Source organism: Clarias gariepinus, chromosome 2 (genome assembly GCF_024256425.1).
Source record: "Clarias gariepinus isolate MV-2021 ecotype Netherlands chromosome 2, CGAR_prim_01v2, whole genome shotgun sequence".
NCBI lineage: Eukaryota > Metazoa > Chordata > Actinopteri > Siluriformes > Clariidae > Clarias > Clarias gariepinus.
Window position 1 is genome coordinate 46,817,480 of NC_071101.1, and position 19,885 is coordinate 46,837,364.

Sequence of the window (19,885 nt, forward strand, 5' to 3'; positions counted from 1 at the left end):
CACATAAAAGTTGTAATAACTAATAATTTATTCATATTTCAAAACAAACAATACAAAATGCACATAAAAACTGGGTGTAGTGCATAATACTAAAATATCATAAAAATGTGAATACTAAAAGACTAATTAAACAAACAAAACATCTAAGAGAAGATAGAAAACTGTCTCAAACAGCAAAAGAAACAAAATTACAAAAACATTTACTTAACACTTAATAAGTGATACTGCATCCAGCCTTTCTTTCCTCTTAGGTGCATTTCGTAACCGATTGGCAATGGAGCTGAGGGCAAAGGCTTCTGTAACATCATGCGCCTTTACTACACTGTCTGTCAAAGGACAAAAATGTTTAGTATAATTTAGATGCATGGACTGCAATTTATCAATACAATCATTGTGTTAATATAAAAAAAATACACGACCACAAGGGACTATTCAATTACTTACCAGTTATTAATTTGCACAGCGCTGTCAAATGATGTTTTATCCCCTCGTGATCCCTTCATGTTTAGTTGAAACATAAGTGAATTGGTAAGGAATCTAAAAGAAAACAAACTTATCTATTTATCTTCAAAGAAATAAATGGGTAGAGTAACCACATAAGTTACACTGAAAAGTTCCTTCTCCTATTCTTAGTATTTAATGGAACATATTCTGCAAGTGAATGTTAGTGTTCACTGTCAGAACTCCTCAGTGCATATAATATATTATACATGGTGCTGGTGTTGCATTTATGACAAATTATACCTGTTCATCAAATACTAGCCTGTTTTTATGATTTTTGACAAATTAACGTTTGCAATTGCCTGTTATGCTTCGAATCCTACGTTAGCTACATACATAGATTCACAATCAAGCTAACCGCGTCGGTTAGAACCTACACTAACTGCCACAGAACATACTAGAATATTACTGCTTACCTCAGTGCTCACCCTGTAACATCACACACAAATGTTCTCTGTATGAAACACGATTGCCACGGGTACTTTGTAACTTCAGCAGACCGCAAATTTAAACAAATTTCGAAGTTTCTAATTTCTTTTTATTAGCTATAAATGTTTCGCGCTTCCACTTAAAAAAACGGGATCCAGGAAAGGCTGATCACTGCGCATGCTCAGTACCACTCGCTAGACTGCAAAGTCACTCTGCGCAGCGACGCCTATGTGTCGCCTCTAATAGCACATCGGTGTTCTGAACTACTTTTTAGTTTGCAAATCCAGTGTACGTTGTAGTCAGATGTGGCATTTAGGCGATCAGTAATACATTTTGAAAATGCCATTTTAGAACACATTTTGGCTCATGTGTTCAACTTTAGAACACATTGGACGTGTCATATGCGTCATTTTATTTTAGAGTGTGTTTAATGTTAATTAATGATTGTCACATTTATGTAAAAGCGTACAAAATATGCATTCAAAATTAAATCCAGCAACCATCAATAGGTGGTACAAAATTATTTTTCACGTGATATCCACGTGGAAATGGGCGAAGAATAATGTAGATCTAAAACTCCATGTGGATTCCACATTAATTTAGAACAGGTTTTCCACGTGCCTAAAACCACGTGGAATCAACGTGGATATCAGGTGAAAATTGGTGGATCCACCACTTCACCAAATATCCACCAGAAATCCACGTGGATTACATGTCTTGTGCCCGCTGGGATTATACTGTATATATACATATGTGTGTGTGTGTGTGTGTGTGGGGGGGGGGGGGGGGGGGGGGGTGATGGTGAAATAATCTACGCTGCGAATCAGGTGGATGGTCACTCAAGGCTGTCTTTATCGGCCTGGGATAAACAGCACCATAAGTTGGTTATATTGCAGATCATTGATGATGTTTGAGTCTTAAATGAAGTAAACAGAGGTTCAGAGTTTACAAGCAGCCTAATACACATTATTCTTAATATGTTTTCATAAATAAACACATACTAGAAGCTCACAAACCGAAGTAATAACGCGTGTATAGTATAAAATGTCGGTTTTATGCTTGAAAATCTTTCCAAACCGAGTTAATAAGACAGAGCAATCATCAATGCGTCTCACCAGCAGAAAGTCAGTATGAAAACTGCTGCCGTTTGTGTAGCTCCGCCCCCTATTTGTGATGGACGTGGATACAGCAGAGCGCAACCAATGGCGTGTTTTCACAATTTCTGCATCAATTTAATCAACTTAATTAAACTCCGTTACATATGTATATGACCATTATTAAGTTAAAACATGTTTGTCAGTCAAACAAGCAAAAATTTCACAAAAAAATGCATTTTTTCTCTTTTAATCAGAACTCCTGTTGAAACAATGAACGATTTGCAAATAAAAAACAAGAACCTTCTAACAAAAAGTCTCTTCTTTTGCAGAGCTAAGCACCGTGTGCGTTTCTTTTCTTCTTCGCTTACCCCTGTCAGAAAATCAACATAGCGGCCTCCAGTGTGCAATCATGGTACTGCACCAACCCTTAAAGGCACAGTGTAAAACTTCACATTCCACATTTGATTTGTCACATACAGTCATACACAGTACGATATGCAGTGAAATGATTATACAACCCTCTGATACCTTAAAAATAAAAGCTTATAGATAAATAAATGTGAATAAAAAGAAATTCAATAGAAAATAAATTTAACTAGAGCCGTATAGGAACAGTGGCAGCTGGAACACCTAAAAATAGATGCAGGATTATTTTTAGCTATAGTCTAAATATTTTTACAATATTTCTTAATTTAATTTAAATGAGATGTTGAACATCGTGATGCTCCTCTTTAATTTCAACTGTACGTATAAAGTTTTTCAGAGTGCATCGACAGAAGTAGACTAATGTGTCGGGGAAAAACAGCAAGGAGACTGAGTCTGACCATCGTAATAATTCATTAATAAAATAGTGATGCCTTTGGTTTCGACTGTGATGAAGGTAATCATGTCATCTTATCATCTCCACAGAAGTGGACGCGCCTGTAATTCACGTTTCATTCGACTTACATAATCTGAAATTTCTTTTCCATTAGTTTATATAAAAGCAGGCATTTCACTTTCTGCAAGTATGTGATTTTCATGTCTGTGAGGCGAGTATACAAGGAGTTTTGGGGTCCTTTTTCTGATGCGCTCAAGTTCACTGGAACCAGAATAGCGCACCCTGTTTACTTTCATTATTTTACAACATCATAAGGTTTTGTCGTCATTGTGAGTGCACTTAAATAAAGGTAGAGTCTTATAAAGGCTTTGTAGCTTATATAGTTTTATTATATAATTTTTGCACATTTATCTGCTAATAACACACCCACTTTTTCTGATGCACACCCAGTGTCTGATTTCTGGCTACGCGAGTGTTACACATGATAAAATCTAAAGGCTCACTGTGTTAACATTTACTTTGCTTAAATTTGAATGTTGGCATATTCACGAATCAGGACATTCACATAGTTAACACTCAGATAGCCTACTATCAGGAAATTAAATTAATTTCAAGGCCATTTAAACAGAGACATTGCCATGTCTTTCACTGTGTTGTCCCTGTTAAGACATTACAAAAACTATATAAGAAACGTATTAGGAATTTTAAAGTACGAATTTGGGCATCTCATTTCATCATTATGAAAATAATATGAAGCACATATACACACATTCATCATGAAATATTTGTTGTAAAACAAAATAAAATTAATGTGTGCTTCAGCATTGGAAACAATATTGTTTTAGGCTAAGTAATTATACAGAGTTCTTCGTTGTACAGTACTTGGTCCGGCTTTTAGATAAAGTCTTTCCATGCGCCATCTTGTGGATATTAAGTAAAGCACAACACATTTATTTAAATTCCCAAATGTTGCTTAAGGCAAGCCGTGGCACGCCGCGCGCTAAATTGCGGCATCTGACGGGAAGCACGCGCAGTCTTAATGGCCACATCTGTAACTTGCTACAATCTGGACATTGAATGTTTAAGTTCTAACAGTAATTCAGGCTTTGTTTCAAAATTCTCTCCAAGATTACTGAAGAAAATTCAGAGGTGGGGTGTTATAGATCTCACACTGATGGAATTGACTAGCAACAAAATGAGTTACTGTCTGCTAAAGAGTTAAGATTATTAGTGCAGCTATATATTGATTATTTGGAAATTGCCAAACCTTTAGGGACATCTTGCAAAATTCATGTCAAGTCAAGCCAAGTAGACTTTTATTGTTACTTCAATGATATACAGTTCAGTACACAGTGAAAGAAACAACGCTCCTCCAGGACCAAGGTGCTACATACATCATAAATTAACAACATAAATTAACAAAAAACTAACTAGCTAACTTAGAGACATAATTAGCTAGCTAGCTGGGACAAGATAGATTGACATTGACATTTTAAGTAAACAAAGAACCATCTATGTTTTTCAGACAAAATAAAGTGCACATGCAAATGGGCAAATGCGACAAAATGATGACTTGGGCAATGTCTGGAGGAGCTGACACAGAAACCAAGTTAACATGCATCATGCACTACCCTTTTAAAGAAGCAATGCTTCCCCTCAAACTGCACTGTCCATAGGTTCACATGGGCCAAAATGACATTTTTTCGCATTGTGACTTTGTCACTCTTATACTGTTGATGGTACAGATTGCATGCTTAAATGGCATGTTTGTATAAGTGGGGAAAAGTTCCCCAAAACATTACTGACCTACTTACTGAATAATGAGGTTTCATTCCTCTCTACTGACTATGACTGGTGGTATGTGGAACACCTTCTTTGCTATAAACTGTCCCCTACTAAATTAGGACATCATCTCTCTTTTCACCTGCACTCACAACTAAATGATACTGTGACCGTGTGTGTGCCTACAGAATTGATGGACGCTTATTGTTGAGTACAAGGATGTCCTTAACAGTTGCACATAATAAAGACAAGTAAACAGTGAGTTAAATATGTAGCCTGTCTATTCTAAATATACATAGAATGGGGCCCTGAGTCCTTTTACAAAAAAAATAAAAACAAAAACAACATAGCCCAGCAATTATACCAGCACATGTTGTGTTTTGGTGCTGGTATGCTCGTGACCAGCATTATAGTGCCATGATGTTGGTGCTGGTCTGTCAGTCACTTTACTGATGCTGGTCCTCAGCATACCAGCACCAAAACATAACATATGCTGGTATAATTGCTGGTCTATGCTGTTTTTTCCCCCCACCAGCACTAGCATAAGCAGGGTGACCAGCATACCAGCACCAGCGACACAGCATTACGATGCTGGTCACCAGCATACCAGCATGGTACCATATTTATGGTAGGCTGTTCACCACCCCAAGAAATGTTGGTATGGTATAAAAGCTAGAATTCATGCAAATATTACAATACTTCTTTTGCTTCAGGTATGTTAGTAAGTTCCTAGTAACAAGACAAAATTCAGGTTTTACAAGATGGTCATCCAATAACTCTGTAAAATATAGAATAAAATCAGTATAAAATCATCTTTATTGGCCAATACAAACAGTATTAATGATGTGTAACATGTAAGCAATATATATATAATATGCACATTTGTAACAATATGATAATTTAACAATGAACAGCAAACAAGTTTTGATAAAAAAAAATAATAAAAACAAAACATGATAGCAACCTCTCAGGGACACAATTACACTGCTGTGGTGTGAAAGTAACAGTATAAATGAGTGGGTTTGGCCTTTACTCATTATTTAGGGGTCTGCAGGTTTATGGGCTCTGAAGTAGTTCTGACACGTCCTGACATTTGTGTATTTTTCGTACTTATAAACATATAAATGTCACCTCTTTCACCTAGTGCAAAGTAAATGTCCAGGATTGAGGGAAGAGGGAGACAGATGATCTTATACACAGAAGGCACATTTATGGTGTATACTGTAAATATGGCCGTGCAAACAAACATTCAGAGTGACACAGTGCGAACAGGAACAGTGCACTATGAAGAAGGAGTGTGAGGTTGTAAAAGCCCATTTTTACACCCTATACACAGTCATACATCTTTGTGCCTCTCTTAAAAAGCAGTTCCTGTTTAACTAAAGACACAAGTGAACACTGGCATTTTACACCTGTGACACAATAACAGTAATATTTCGAACATTCTGCAGGCTGATATTTGGAGAAACGAAAGAATAATGAATAAACCAGTTGTTGGGTCAAAATAACCCAACCAGGTGTTCATTTGTAAACTACATCTCATATGAGCCAACACGAGCAACCCAACAATGTGTTTAAAGTACCTAAAATAATCCAGAACTTAAATAACAATAAACAGATACAGAGATACGCTGTATAACAGTCGCTATTGTATTTACTGCAACGAGCGAAAATGTCACTTTGCGCCACCTGGCGGCCATTTTACGAATGACTTTAAAATGCAACTGATTTATTTTGGCTGCTGATGTTTTTACACGGCGGTGAGCGCGACGGTAATAACCATTCCAATTGATCAACTACTGTATATGAGACTGTCATAGTGTTGTCCACCCGCACTAGGACATAGTAGACTCTCAATTGCTGGAGGAAGTGCTTTGGGGCCAGAAATAGAGCCCTCGTTTCGAGGAAACGAGAACTCTGGAGTGATACGTCACATTAAACACAGTACTGATAAAGTACTGACTCAAACTGTCTCTGTCTATTTACCTACAATCATTAGAATAACTCTATTCAGACAGAATATGGATCTCAAAGTGCTTCACTACAGTTAAACAGTGACAGACAATAAATATAGTCATAATACCAATAGAGTTATTAATTACTATTTACATTCTTAATTCAATGAACAATATTTTAGCTGATTTTACTAATGTTAATATTGTGTGAATGTGAATCAAGCATTTGAAAATGTTTCAAAAACTATACTGTAAGTATTTGTTTCTTCCATTAGAAAAAAAAAATACATTTGACCAAAGTATTTTGTGCGCGATACATTATGTTATGGGTTTCACATACACACCACATTGAAACATCCACTGTGAGCGAGGAAAAGTAGTAAAAATTTGAAAACTATAAAAATAAACATAAATAAATGAATGAATAAATGAATAAATAAACAGTTAAAAATGTATTCATTAACAAGGCCAAATAATTACTTTATCTGTTTGTATATAGGGGAAAAAAAAACATCTCCACATATTCATGGACTAAAGTGTGATGAAACAGTTAACAGAAGAGCATTCATAACCACTCTCGATTTTAGCTCCTCCTCTCACACACTCTCTCTCTTACACACACACACACACAGAACCAGGAAGTTATTGTCAAAGAAAACGAAACTCAGACTGTCTCTCTCTCTCTCTCTCTCTCTCTCGCTCTCTCTCTCTCTCTCTCTCTCTCTCTCTCTGTGACTTCAGGAAAATGGCTGAGGCCAGTATTTCAGTAGATCAGGATCAGTTCATCTGTCCAGTGTGTCTGGATCTCCTGAAGGATCCGGTGACTCTCCCCTGTGGTCACAGTTTCTGTAAGGTGTGTATTAATGGCTGCTGGGATCAGGAGGATCAGAAGGGCGTCTACAGCTGTCCTCAGTGCAGAGACACTTTCACTCCAAGGCCTGTTCTACGCAGAAACAACATGCTGGCTGAAGTGGTGGAGAAACTGAAGAAGAAGACTGATGTCCAAGCTGCTTCTCCTGCTCACTGTTACGCTGGACCTGGAGATGTGGAGTGTGATTTCTGCACCGGGGAAAAACACAAGGCCGTCAAGTCCTGTCTCACGTGTTTAGCTTCATTTTGTGAAACTCATCTGAAACCTCATTATGAAGTTTCTTCCTGGAAACAACACACATTAATTGAAGCTTCAGCAAAACTCCAAGAGAAGATCTGCTCTGAACATAACAAGCTGATTGAGATCTACTGCCGTACTGATCAAACCTGTATCTGTTATTTGTGTACGATGGATAATCACAAAGGACACGACACCGTCACAGCCGCAGCAGAAAGAGCTAAGAAACAGGTGAGAATGAGAAAGATTTCCAGGATGAGGTTCTTAATTATAGTTTATATCTAGAAACATGTGCACAGTGTTGTGTTAGTTACTCATAAAAGTAATATTACTATTAATATTTAATGTATAAGATATGAAATATTAGTGTGTGACTGTTTGGCTAGATATTGTTTGAGATATACATGAATACACACACACACACACACACACACAGTTGCATCTCAGTAAATTAGAATGTCAGCAAAAAGGTGATTAATTTCAGTAATTCAGTTTTAAAAGTGAAACTCGTATATTATATAGATTGATTACACACAGACTGATATGATTGCAAGTGTTTATTTCTTTTAATTTTGATGATTATGGCTTACAGCTAATGAAAAGCCCAAATCCAGTATCTCAGAAAATTAGAATATTACTTAAGATTAATAAAAAAGGAGAAAAGATTTTAAACACCGAAATGTTGGAGTACTGAAAAGTATGAACATGTACAGTACTCAGTACCTGGTCAGGGCTCCCTTTGCATGAATTATTGCAGCAATGAGGCGTGGCATGAAGGTAATCAGTCTGTGGCACTGCTGAGGTGTTACTGTATGGAAGCCCAGGTTGCTCTGAAAGCATTTTTTAGTTCTTCTGCGTTGTTGGGTCTGGTGTCTCACATCTTCTTTTTACAATACTTCATACATTTTCTTATTGGGCTTTAGGTTGGGGGACTTTCCTGGCCAATCAAACACACATACACCATGGTCCTTAAACCAGGTATTAGTACTTCTGGCAGTGTGCCAAGTCCTACTGGAAAATTAAATGAGCTTCTCCATAAAGCTGATCAGCAGAGGGAAGCATAAAGTGCTCTAAGACTTCCTGGTAGATGCTGTTCTGACCTTGGACCTGATAAAACACAGTGGAGCAACACCAAAGAATGACATCGCTCCCCAAACCACCACCGACTTGGATTCTGTCCCTTTTCTCTCTTCCTTCAGATTCTGGGACCTCGATTTCCAAATGAAATTATCCCTGTTGCTTGTGCACCTTTTTCTATCACATTTTTTTTCCTTCTATTCATCTTTCCATTAATGTACTTGGATACAGCACTCTGTGAACAGTCAGCCTACTGAACCAGACTGAGAGACCATTTAAAGGCTCAGGAAATCTTTGCGGGTGTTTTAAGTTAATTATCTGATTAGAGTGTGACACCATGAGTCTTCAATATTGAACTTTTTCACAATATTCTAATTTTCTGAGATACTGAATTTTTGGTTTTCATTAGATGAGAGCCATAATCATGAAAATAAATAAATAAACATAAATATAAATATATAATTCTGTGAATAATTAGTCTGTATAATATATGAACTTTTATTCATATTCACTTTAATTTACGAGTCGCTTCTGGAATTAATTATGCTTGAGAGAAACTTAAAATACTGTATTACAACAAAGCCAAAATAACAGCATAATGTTATCACTGGAAGTTCCCCTGATACAGCGCTGGACCTCAATACAATCACAGAAAACCTTTATAATGACGCCTCAGTGAAAGTTAACTAAACATTATGTTGTTATGGTTCTGCATCAGGCTACAGACATTATCGTGTGAAACTGTAAAATCATCTGTTCTGTGTTAACCAGTGTAATGTAAGCTAGCAACACAGCACGACATGTTAACCCACATAGGTGTTATACTCACCGTAACTCCTTTTACAGCGGCATGAAAAACTTTATTACATACATACATTTATAAACTGGGCATCTGACATGGATTTTACATTTTATTATCTTTTCTTTTTTTCTATCTGGCTAATCTCAGGACAAACCATTTCATCACAGGAGTGTGTAGACTGGTTTTATATTATTATTAATAATTTTACACAAACTATAAGAATCCACCATGTCTGTGATGTTCTATAGTGTATGTAGACAGTATTATGAATGAACTGTGGTTTACTCAGTGACTGAGTGATCCTGCACTTCCCTGTACTCAGACTTCCAGTGGTGAGACCTGAGGTAGTGTCCACCTCTCCTCCCCTCCCCGTCTCGTACACTCAGTGAGAGATCTTCTTGGGCAGTAACCTGCCTCACAAACTAGAATCAGGGCACCAACCATACGGTGGCATGAAAAATGTAACCTCCATTGAAGGAACAGTAAACTGATCACACAAATGTCACCACCATTACAATTTATTTATTATTGTTTCACGTCTGCATTGTGCTGCTTCACCAACATGCTGTTCTGTGTGGCTGCCCATGGCACCGATATCTAAATCTGACTGTCAGCTTCTTATGGTTCCACATTTTGACTGAACTAACCACAAGCTTCACCTGTCACTCACATCTGAATATGTCACATGATATAAACATTCCTCTACATTCTGATAGGCGTATGTGTCACGGTCACCATCACTGCATGTGCTCTAGTGAATTATATGATTTAAACATCAATTTCAAATTCAAACAGAGAGAGAAAGAAAACATGTATGTAATGAATTATCTTACTATGTAAGTACTTTATAAAAAGCTGAATGTAACTGTTCTGTCCTCAGAGTGAGTTAAAGGAGAAGCAGATGAAATCCCAGCAGAGAATCCAGGAGAAGCAGAAGAAGGTGCAGGAGCTGAAACAGGCTGTGAACACTATAAAGGTGAGCAGTGAGCAGAGACAGAGCTGCTCCTAGAAACACACACAACATGGACAACATGGAGTCATTTAGAGTCGCAGTAAGAGAGGGAATGATAGATGAGCTTTAAATCCTGTGTGTGTGTGTGTGTGTGTGTGTGTGTGTGTGTGTGTGTGTGTGTGTGTGTGTGTGTGTCTGTCCTAACAGCTGAGTGCACAGACAGCAGTGGAGGACAGTGAGAGGATCTTTACTGAGCTGATCAGCTCCATGGAGAAAAAGCGCTCGGAGGTGACGGAGCTGATCAGAGCTCAGGAGAAGACTGAACTGAGTCGAGCTGAACGACTCCTGGAGCAACTGGAGCAGGAGATTGCTGATCTTCAGAGGAGACTCACTGAGCTGGAGCAGCTTTCACACACACACGATCACATCCAGTTCCTCCAGGTAACACTCACTGTCTGATCTACACACACAGCTGTTCCTCACACACTCTCTAAAACACCTCCTGTTAATGGAACAGTGAATGTCCTCTGATGTCACAAGTGTGTTTTACATTTAATCTGCTTTCTGTAGGCTTTAGCTTCTGGACGTCAGTCTCCTGAAATTGGCAGACCAGACTTTCAGACATCCAGCATCAGTGTCCATCAACATCTCTCATTTGATGGAGTGAGGAATTCTCTCTCAGATCTGAAGAAGAGACTCGAGGAATTCTGTGAGGAGGAATTCAACAAAATCCCTCCACATGGTAAGAGGAGCTGTTCCTGCTGGAGAAACACAATGATGGACGTCTTTACTCGCTCTGTCAAGTCTTATTTCTTAGCAATGCTGCTGCTGACCTTCCTGCAGACAGTTTGAACTAAAATACTGATTTAAAATGAATAAACTGACTGTATCACTTTAAACTGTTTCCATCTTTTACAACCTGATGATGCTTTTTGTCTTCATTTCCATTTTTCTCTCCACAGCTGCAGCAGTTCAGATCTTTTCACTACCAGAGCCACAGAGCAGAGAAGAGTTTCTGAAATGTACACACACACACACACACACACACACACACACACACACACACACACACACACACACACACACACAGGTTTATCAGGTCTATAGAGTACTGTTTCCTTTAGAAGCAGCTTAGAAAATATTAAATACAGACAAGTGATGTGCAGGAATGTTGTGTGTGTGTGTGTGTGTGTGTGTGTGTGTGTGTGTGTGCGTGTGTGTGTGTGTGTGTGAGAGAGAGAGTGTAACAGAGAGAACAGAGAAGATTTCCTGAAATGTATATTACACACATAAAAAATATGGATAATAATAATAATAATAATAATAATAATAATAATAAAGTATTATATCTTCCATTAGAAGAATAGAAAACACTAAATACTGACAAATTGGAATAAATAACAGTTTTTTATTTCTTTAGATTAAAATCTGAATGAACATTGAGACATTTCTCCCTCAGATATCAGCGCACACAGACAGCTGTCTCACTCTTCACATGAATATACAGTATTCTGTGAATTAAACCCAACATGTTCACATTGTTCAGTTTCTTTTTCTCTTTTATTTTAGATTTCTGTTATCTGACTCTGGATCCCAACACGACACATCGTAACCTCATTCTGTCTGAGAAGAACAGAGCGGTGAGATTCAGTGAGAGAGAGCAGCAGTACTCTGATCATCCAGAGAGATTTAACTCCTACTGCCAGGTGTTGTGTAAGGAGAGTGTGTGTGGACGCTGTTACTGGGAGGTGGAGTGGAGCGGTTCTGGTGTGTTCATATCAGTCTCATATAAAGACATCAGCAAGAAAGGACGGGGTAATGAATGTCTGTTTGGACGCAACAATCAGTCCTGGAGTCTGGAGTGTTCTTCTTCTTCTCTCTCTTTCTATCACAACAACATTAAGACTGATCTCAGAGCTCCATCATCCTCCAGAATAGGAGTGTATGTGGATCACAGTGCAGGAACTCTGTCCTTCTACAGCGTCTCTGACACGATGAAGCTCCTCCACAGAGTCCACACCACATTCACTCAGCCTCTGTACACTGGGTTTGGGTTCTATAGGTTTGGCTCTACTGTGAGATTGTGTGATCCAGAATAAAGTGTGTAGTGTTTTGTGTAAAATTCCTGCACATTGTCACATTGTTGCTCAGTCATCTGTCTCACTAACACACAATCCAGCTGCACAAACAGCTCAGTAATTTAACACAGTGACAATTAAAGAGTAAATATTAACACTGAATATAGTTTAATAAAAATAAACAGATGTATTATTAAATGTATTAAATGCATTATTATAAAGTTGTATCTGTGTGAAGAGCCGTGGTGAGATTCGGCACATCAGACGTCACTTTAGAATAACTTTATATTTACATTATTGAAAGTAGATGTTTAAAACTGACCACACACACACACACACACACACACACACAAATATATTTCAGCAAAGACTTTTTGTTTTAATCTGCTAAAAAAAAAAATTATATCTGAAGAAAATGTTTGTAATGCAGTGAATTTTTAAATCTTCTAAATAAATATCTTTATACTGTATGTATGTAACACCGTGTAAACACAGACTTAAATCAATATCTGTGGTTTATTACTCACAAAGCCACTAACCCTAGGCAACCTTCCTTCATTCATGTCATCCTGCAACACCTCTAGCGAGTCCTGTCCTAGAATTAGACCAAGAATTAGAATAACAGCTCAACACCATCACTGAGAAAAGTGGTGTAGCTTAAAACCATGAGCCCTTTCCACTCACTCACCCAGACTGAGGAGTTCCCTGTATCACTGTGAGTATCAATTCATAAGTGTCGTTATCTAGTTATGATTAATTTTTTTTTTTTTTTGCCAATTTATGGAGTCCTTATCAGTTTTTATCACCTCCTTACCTGTTCAGCAGCATTTGGCAGCCAAAAATCATTGGACTAAATGTAGATGGAAGTATTGATAAAATTTACAAAGTGATATTTTAAGGAAAACAGTCATGATTAAACACAATTGAAAGATATTTTACATGTTAAAGTTCGATGCACAGTAGAAATGTTTTAATGTGTTTTAATCATTCCTTTTAATTTCATAATAAAGTCTGTTGACAAATTTACCACATCATTTTTATCCCTAAAATACTTAATTTTATTCCTAAAATGCATTTCTGTCAACTTTTTAGAAAAGCTTGGAGTGAGATTTTAAAAATAAGGGCATTGGTTTTGCACACACATGCAACGTGATGCCCCCAGTGTGCACACCCGTACACTTTACACTGCATGGCTCAGGTTCTGTGTAGGAGGACAGAGAAAATTACTGCATTGAGTTTAATCATACACAAAACAGTGCATCACTATTTATATTCACGGCAACATTCTAGGGATAACACACTTGATTAAGAGAGAATCCTACAAAACACACAATATTATGTGTAATGTATGACGGCTCCTGTATACACTCGTACTGCCGAAGCTCAGAATCAAGTCACAAAATAAAAACAGAAATAAATCTTCTTTGTCTTTCGGCTGTTCCCTTTCAGGGGTCGCCACAGCGAATCATCTGCCTCCATCTAACCCTATCCTCTGCATCCTCTTCTCTCACACCAACTAACTTCATGTCCTCTCTCACTGCATCCATAAATCTCCTCTTTGGTCTTCCTCTAGACCTCCTGCCTGGCAGTTCCAACCTCAGCATCCTTCGACCGATATATTCACAATCTCTCCTCTGAACATGCCCAAACCACCTCAATCTGGCCTCTCTGACTTTATCTCCAAAACATCTAACATGGGCTGTCCCTCTGATAAACTCATTCTTAATCCTATCCATCCTTGTTACTCCCAAAGAGAACCTCAACATCTTCGGCTCTGCTACCTCCAACTCTGCCTCCTGTCTTTTCTTCAGCGCCACTGTCTCTAAGCCGTAGAGCATCGCTGGTCTCACCACTGTCCTGTACACCTTTCCTTTCATTCTCGCTGATACTCTTTTATCGCACAACACACCTGACACTTTTCTCCACCCATTCCAACCTGCCTGTACCCGCCTCTTCACCTCCTTTCCACACTCTCCGTTGCTCTGGACCGTTGACCCCAAGTACTTAAAATCCTGCACCTTCTTTACCTCTGCTCCCTGTAGCCTCACTGATCCTCCTGGGTCCCTCTCATTTACACACATGTATTCCGTCTTGCTGCGGCTAACCTTCATTCCTCTGCTTTCCAGAGCATACCTCCACCACTCCAAATTTTCCTCCACCTGTTCCCTGCTCTCGCTACAGAGCACAATGTCATCTGCAAACATCATAGTCCATGGGGACTCCTGTCTTACCTCATCTGTCATCCTGTCCATCACCAGAGCAAACAAAAAGGGGCTTAGAGCCGATCCTTGATGCAGACCCACCTCCACCTTAAACTCTTCTGTCACACCTACAGCACATCTTACCACTGTCTTACAGCTCTCATACATTTACATTTACATTTAGGCATTTGGCAGACGCTCTTATCCAGAGCGACTTACAAAAAGTGCTTTAATGTTTACAACATTGGATACATACTTACACTGGGTTAACTAGGTTAATAACCAAGTACCATTAGTCCAACACAACTGAGTTTTTTTTTTTTTTTTTTTTTTTTTTTTGGGGGGAGGGGGGTTAGTCCAAGTACTGGAGAAACAGATGCGTCTTGAGTCGTCGTTTAAAGATAGTCAAAGTCTCTGATGTACGGACATCTAGAGGAAGTTCATTCCACCATCTAGGTGCCAGAACAGAAAAGAGCCTGGATGAATGCCGCCCTCGATCCCTGAGAGATGGTGGGATGAGGCGAGCAGTGCTGGAGGATCGGAGGCAACGTGGTGCAGTGCGTGGTGTAATTAGCGCAGAGAGGTAAGTGGGTGCTGGGCCATTTTTGGCTTTGTAGGCAAGCATCAGTGTTTTGAATTTGATGCGGGCAGCTACAGGAAGCCAGTGCAGGGAGCGGAGGAGTGGGGTGGTGTGGGAGAACTTGGGAAGGTTAAAAACGAGTCGTGCTGCTGCATTCTGGATCAGTTGCAGAGGACGAATCGTGGACAGAGGCAGGCCTGCCAGGAGTGAGTTGCAGTAGTCCAGTCTTGAAATAACAAGGGACTGAACAAGCACCTGAGTAGCCTGTGAAGAAAGAAATGGGCGAATTCTTCTGATATTGTAAAGAAGAAATCGACAAGAGCGAGTAAGGTTAGCGATGTGTGGGGAAAATGACAGATGATTGTCCACGGTTACCCCAAGATTGCGGGCGGTGGTTGAGGGAGTGATTTGGTTGTTGTCCATGGATATCACAAGGTCTTGACCTGGAGATGAGTCACAAGGGATAAACAACAGTTCGGTTTTACTGAGATTGAGCTTCAGCTGATGAGCAGCCATCCAAAATGAGATGTCTGCCAGACATGCTGAGATCCGGGTAGAAACCTGAGTGTCAGAGGGAGGAAAGGAGAGGACAAGTTGGGTGTCGTCTGCATAACAGTGGTATGAGAATCCATGCGATGATATGACCTTACCAAGAGACCGGGTATAGAGGGAGAACAGAAGAGGACCAAGTACTGAGCCCTGCGGGACACCAGTAGAGAGTCTACGTGGGGCAGATGTAGATCCCCTCCATGTTACCTCATATGACCTATCTTTAAGGTAAGAAGCAAACCATTGCCACGCTGTACCACAAATTCCAAGGCTTGTAAGAATAGATAATAGAATCTTGTGGTTCACGGTGTCAAATGCAGCTGACAGGTCCAGGAGGATGAGGACAGATGAAAGTTTAGCAGATCTAGCAGCATGGAGCTTCTCAGTGACTGACAGAAGGGCAGTCTCTGTGGAATGTGCCACTTTGAATCCAGATTGGTTTGGGTCATTAAGGTTGTTCTGTGAGAGATAAAGAGACATTTGATTATAAACCGTTCTTTCAAGAATTTTGGAAATAAAAGAGAGCAGTGATACCGGGCGATAGTTGTTAACTTCTGATGGGTCCAGGCAGGGTTTCTTGAGGATGGGAATAACCCTCGCCTTCTTAAAAGCGGCAGGAACATGACCAGATGATATGGATTGGTTGATGATGGCTGTGGTGAAGGGAAGGAGGTCTCGTGAGATGGCCTGGAGCATTGTGGAAGGGATTGGGTCTAATGAACAGGTGGTGGGGTTAGATGACGAGATGATCTGTTGAATCTCGTCAGATGACAAGTTGGAAAATTCTGCTAAAGGAGGGAAGGAAAGGTCCTGAGGTTCTGCCGTAGGACTTTGGTTGAGAGCGAAGGACTGGCGGATTGCTACAATCTTCCCATCGTAGAATGTGGCAAAATCGTCAGCAGTCAGAGAGGAAGGGGCAGGAGGAGTCGGTGGGTTGAGTAGTGAGGAGAAGATGTTGTGGAGTTTGCCAGGATCATGTGCAGACGCTTCCAACTTTTGTCTGAAGAAGGTAGTTTTGGCAGAAGTCACATCACATGAGAATTTGGAAAGAAGAGTCTGGTAAGAGATGAGATCTGCATCAAGCTGTGATTTCTTCCATCTTCTCTCCGCAGTTCTTAATTCTCTCCTGTTGTTGCGCAGTACATCAGATAGCCAAGGAGCAGGACAAGATTTCTTCCTTGGTTTAGATGACAGCGGGCAAAGGAGATCTATGGATGAGGAGAGAGAGGAGAGGAAAGTTTCAGTCGCAGTCTCTAGTGGTAAAGAGGAGAAGGAGTCTGGGTCTGGGAGGAATGATAGGGTGTATGAAGACACAGAGGAAGGGGAGACAGAGTGAAGGTTTTTGCGGGTAAAAGAGACATTTTGGTGGTTAGGTTTACATAGAATGGGAAGGGTTATAGTGAAGGATACCAGGTAATGATCAGATTTATGAAGAGGAATAGTAGTGATATCTGTGACTGGGGAAGGGCGGCAGAAAACAAGGTCGAGAGAATTTCCTGCCTTGTGTGTAGGAGGGCAGCTGTTTAGGGTTAAAGAGAAGGAGTTAAGGAGAGGGAGAAGGAAAGAGGATTGGAGTTTATCAGATGGAAGGTTGAAATCTCCTAGAACAGTGAGAGGAGTGTTAGCAGAAGAAAAAAAGACTAAGAAGTATGTCCATTTCATCTAGAAAGTTTCCAAGAGAGCCAGGAGGACGGTAAATAACCAAGATGTGGAGGTTAATTGGAGAGGTTACCTTAACTGCATGAAATTCAAATGATGAAAAACTGAGATGAGACAGGGTGATGGGCGAGAAGGACCACCTCTTGGACAACAGGAGACCCGTACCACCACCTCTGCCAGTTTCTCGTGGAGTGTGAGAGAATACATAGGCAGAGGATAGGGCAGCCGGTGTAGCTGAGTTCTGAGGAGATATCCAGGTCTCAGTTAGTGCCAGAAAATTCACACCTTAAGGAAGCCTGAAACTACTCTTGATTAATTACCTGAGAACTAATTGCTTTAGACCTACTTCAATCACACTGCAATCAACACTACCAAACAGCAAAAACTAGGTACAGTATACAGTATGAACCAATTGTGTTTTCAAAAACAGTACAAAAGTTAAAAACCTACCTTACCAGTGGAGAAGAATCCAATTTAGAAAACTAAAGCACACTCTCATACATGTCCTGCACCACTCTAACATACTTCTCTGCCACTCCAGACTTCCTCATACAATACCACAGCTCCTCTCTTGGCACCCTGTCATACGCTTTCTCTAAATATAAAAAGACACAATGCAACTCCCTGATACCTTCTCTGTACTTCTCCGCCAGCATCCTCAAAGCAAATACTGCATCTGATGTACTCTTTCTAGGCATAAAACCATATTGCTGCTCACAAATGCTCACCTCTGCCCTTAACCTAGCTTCCACTACTCTTTCCCACAGCTTCATTGTCTGGCTCATTAGCTTTATACCTCTATAATTGCCACAGCTTTGCACATCTCCCTTGTTCTTAAAAATTGGCACCAATACACTTCTCCTCCATTCCTCTGGAATCCTCTCACTTTCCAAGATCTTGTTAAACAAACTTGTCAAAAACTCTACTGCCACCTCTCCCAAGCACTTCCATACCTCCACAGGTATGTCATCAGGACCAACAGCCTTTCCACTCTTCATCCTCTTCAACGCCCTTCTCACCTCACTTCTACCAATATTTGCTACTTCCTGTTCCACAACAGTCACCTCTTCTACTCTTTGTTCTCTTTCGTTTTCCTCATTCATCAACTCCTTAAAGTACTCCTTCCATCTTCCCATCACCCTCCTGGCATCTGTCAGTACATTTCCATCTCTATCTTTAATCACTCTAACCTGCTGCACATCCTTCCCATCTCTATCTCTCTGCCTTGCCAACCTGTACAGATCCCCCTCTCCGTCCTTACTGTCTAGCCTAGCATACAAGTCCTCATATGCTCTTTGTTTGGCCTTTGCCACCTCTACCTTCACCTAACTCTGCATCTTCCTGTACTCCCGTCTACTCTCTTCAGTCCTCTCAGTGTCCCACTTCTTCTTAGCTAGCCTCTTTCCCTGTATACACTCCTGGACTTCCTCATTCCACCACCAAGTCTCCTTGTCCACTTTCCCCTTACCTGATGATACACCAAGTACCCTCCTACCTGTCTCCCTGATCACATTGGCTGTAGTTGTCCAGTCAACTAAAAGCACCTCCTGACCACCCATAGCCTGTCTCAACTCCTCCCTAAAGACTTCACAACATTCTTCCTTTCTCAGCTTCCACCACTTTGTCCTCTGCTCTGCCTTTGTCCTCTTCGCCTTCCTCACCACCAGGGTTATTTTACACACGACCATTCTGTGTTGTCTGGCTACACTCTCCCCTACCAACACTTTGCAGTCACTGATCTCTTTCAGGTTACAACGTCGACACAAGATGTAGTCGACCTGAGTGCTTCTGCCTCCACTCTTATATGTCACCCTATGTTCCTGCCTCTTCTGGAAGAAAGTATTTACCACTGCCATTTCCATCCTCTTTGCGAAGTCCACCACCATCTGTCCTTCTACATTCCTGTCCTGAAGACCAAACCTGCCCATCACATTTTCATCACCTCTGTTCCCTTCCCCAACATGTCCATTGAAGTCTGCACCAATCACCACTCTCTCCCCTCTGGGGATGCTCTGCATCACTTCATCTAACTCACTCCAGAATTTCTCCTTCTCTTTTAACTCACATCCTACCTGTGGGGCATAACCACTAACAACATTGAACATTATCCCTTCAATTTCCAGCTTCAGACTCATCACCCTATCTGATACTCTCTTCACCTCTAGAACATTCCTTACAAACCCCTCTTTCAGAATAACTCCTACTCCATTTCTTTTCCTATCCACACCATGGTAAAACAATTTGAACCCTGATCCTAAGCTTCTAGCCTTGCTACCTTTCCACCTGGTCTCCTGT

General features: G+C 40.1%; 1 protein-coding gene and 1 long non-coding RNA gene across 4 annotated transcripts; one reads left to right on the forward strand and one right to left on the reverse strand.

The window, feature by feature from the left end:
• Positions 1-229: 229 nt before the first annotated feature.
• On the reverse strand, positions 230-1,152 carry LOC128508008 (uncharacterized). The gene is made up of 3 exons (XR_008355849.1): positions 918-1,152; positions 445-537; positions 230-326 (listed from the first exon to the last, which is right to left on the reverse strand). It is a non-coding gene; the product is annotated as an uncharacterized LOC128508008 (long non-coding RNA).
• A 6,114-nt stretch (positions 1,153-7,266) lies between these two features.
• On the forward strand, positions 7,267-12,993 carry LOC128507943 (tripartite motif-containing protein 16-like). Of its 3 annotated transcripts, none has more exons than XM_053479118.1 (6): positions 7,267-7,923; positions 10,452-10,547; positions 10,731-10,964; positions 11,094-11,265; positions 11,486-11,545; positions 12,093-12,993. In XM_053479118.1, exons 1-6 carry the CDS (start codon positions 7,330-7,332, stop codon positions 12,620-12,622), a joined length of 1,686 nt encoding a protein of 561 aa, XP_053335093.1. In that variant the 5' UTR covers positions 7,267-7,329; the 3' UTR covers positions 12,623-12,993. The 3 variants fall into 3 exon arrangements, with proteins under 3 accessions (XP_053335093.1, XP_053335085.1, XP_053335104.1); XM_053479110.1 differs by having other exon boundaries at positions 7,287-7,923; positions 10,731-10,976; XM_053479129.1 differs by having other exon boundaries at positions 7,287-7,923; positions 11,094-11,280; positions 11,459-11,545.
• The last annotated feature ends 6,892 nt before the right edge of the window (positions 12,994-19,885 follow it).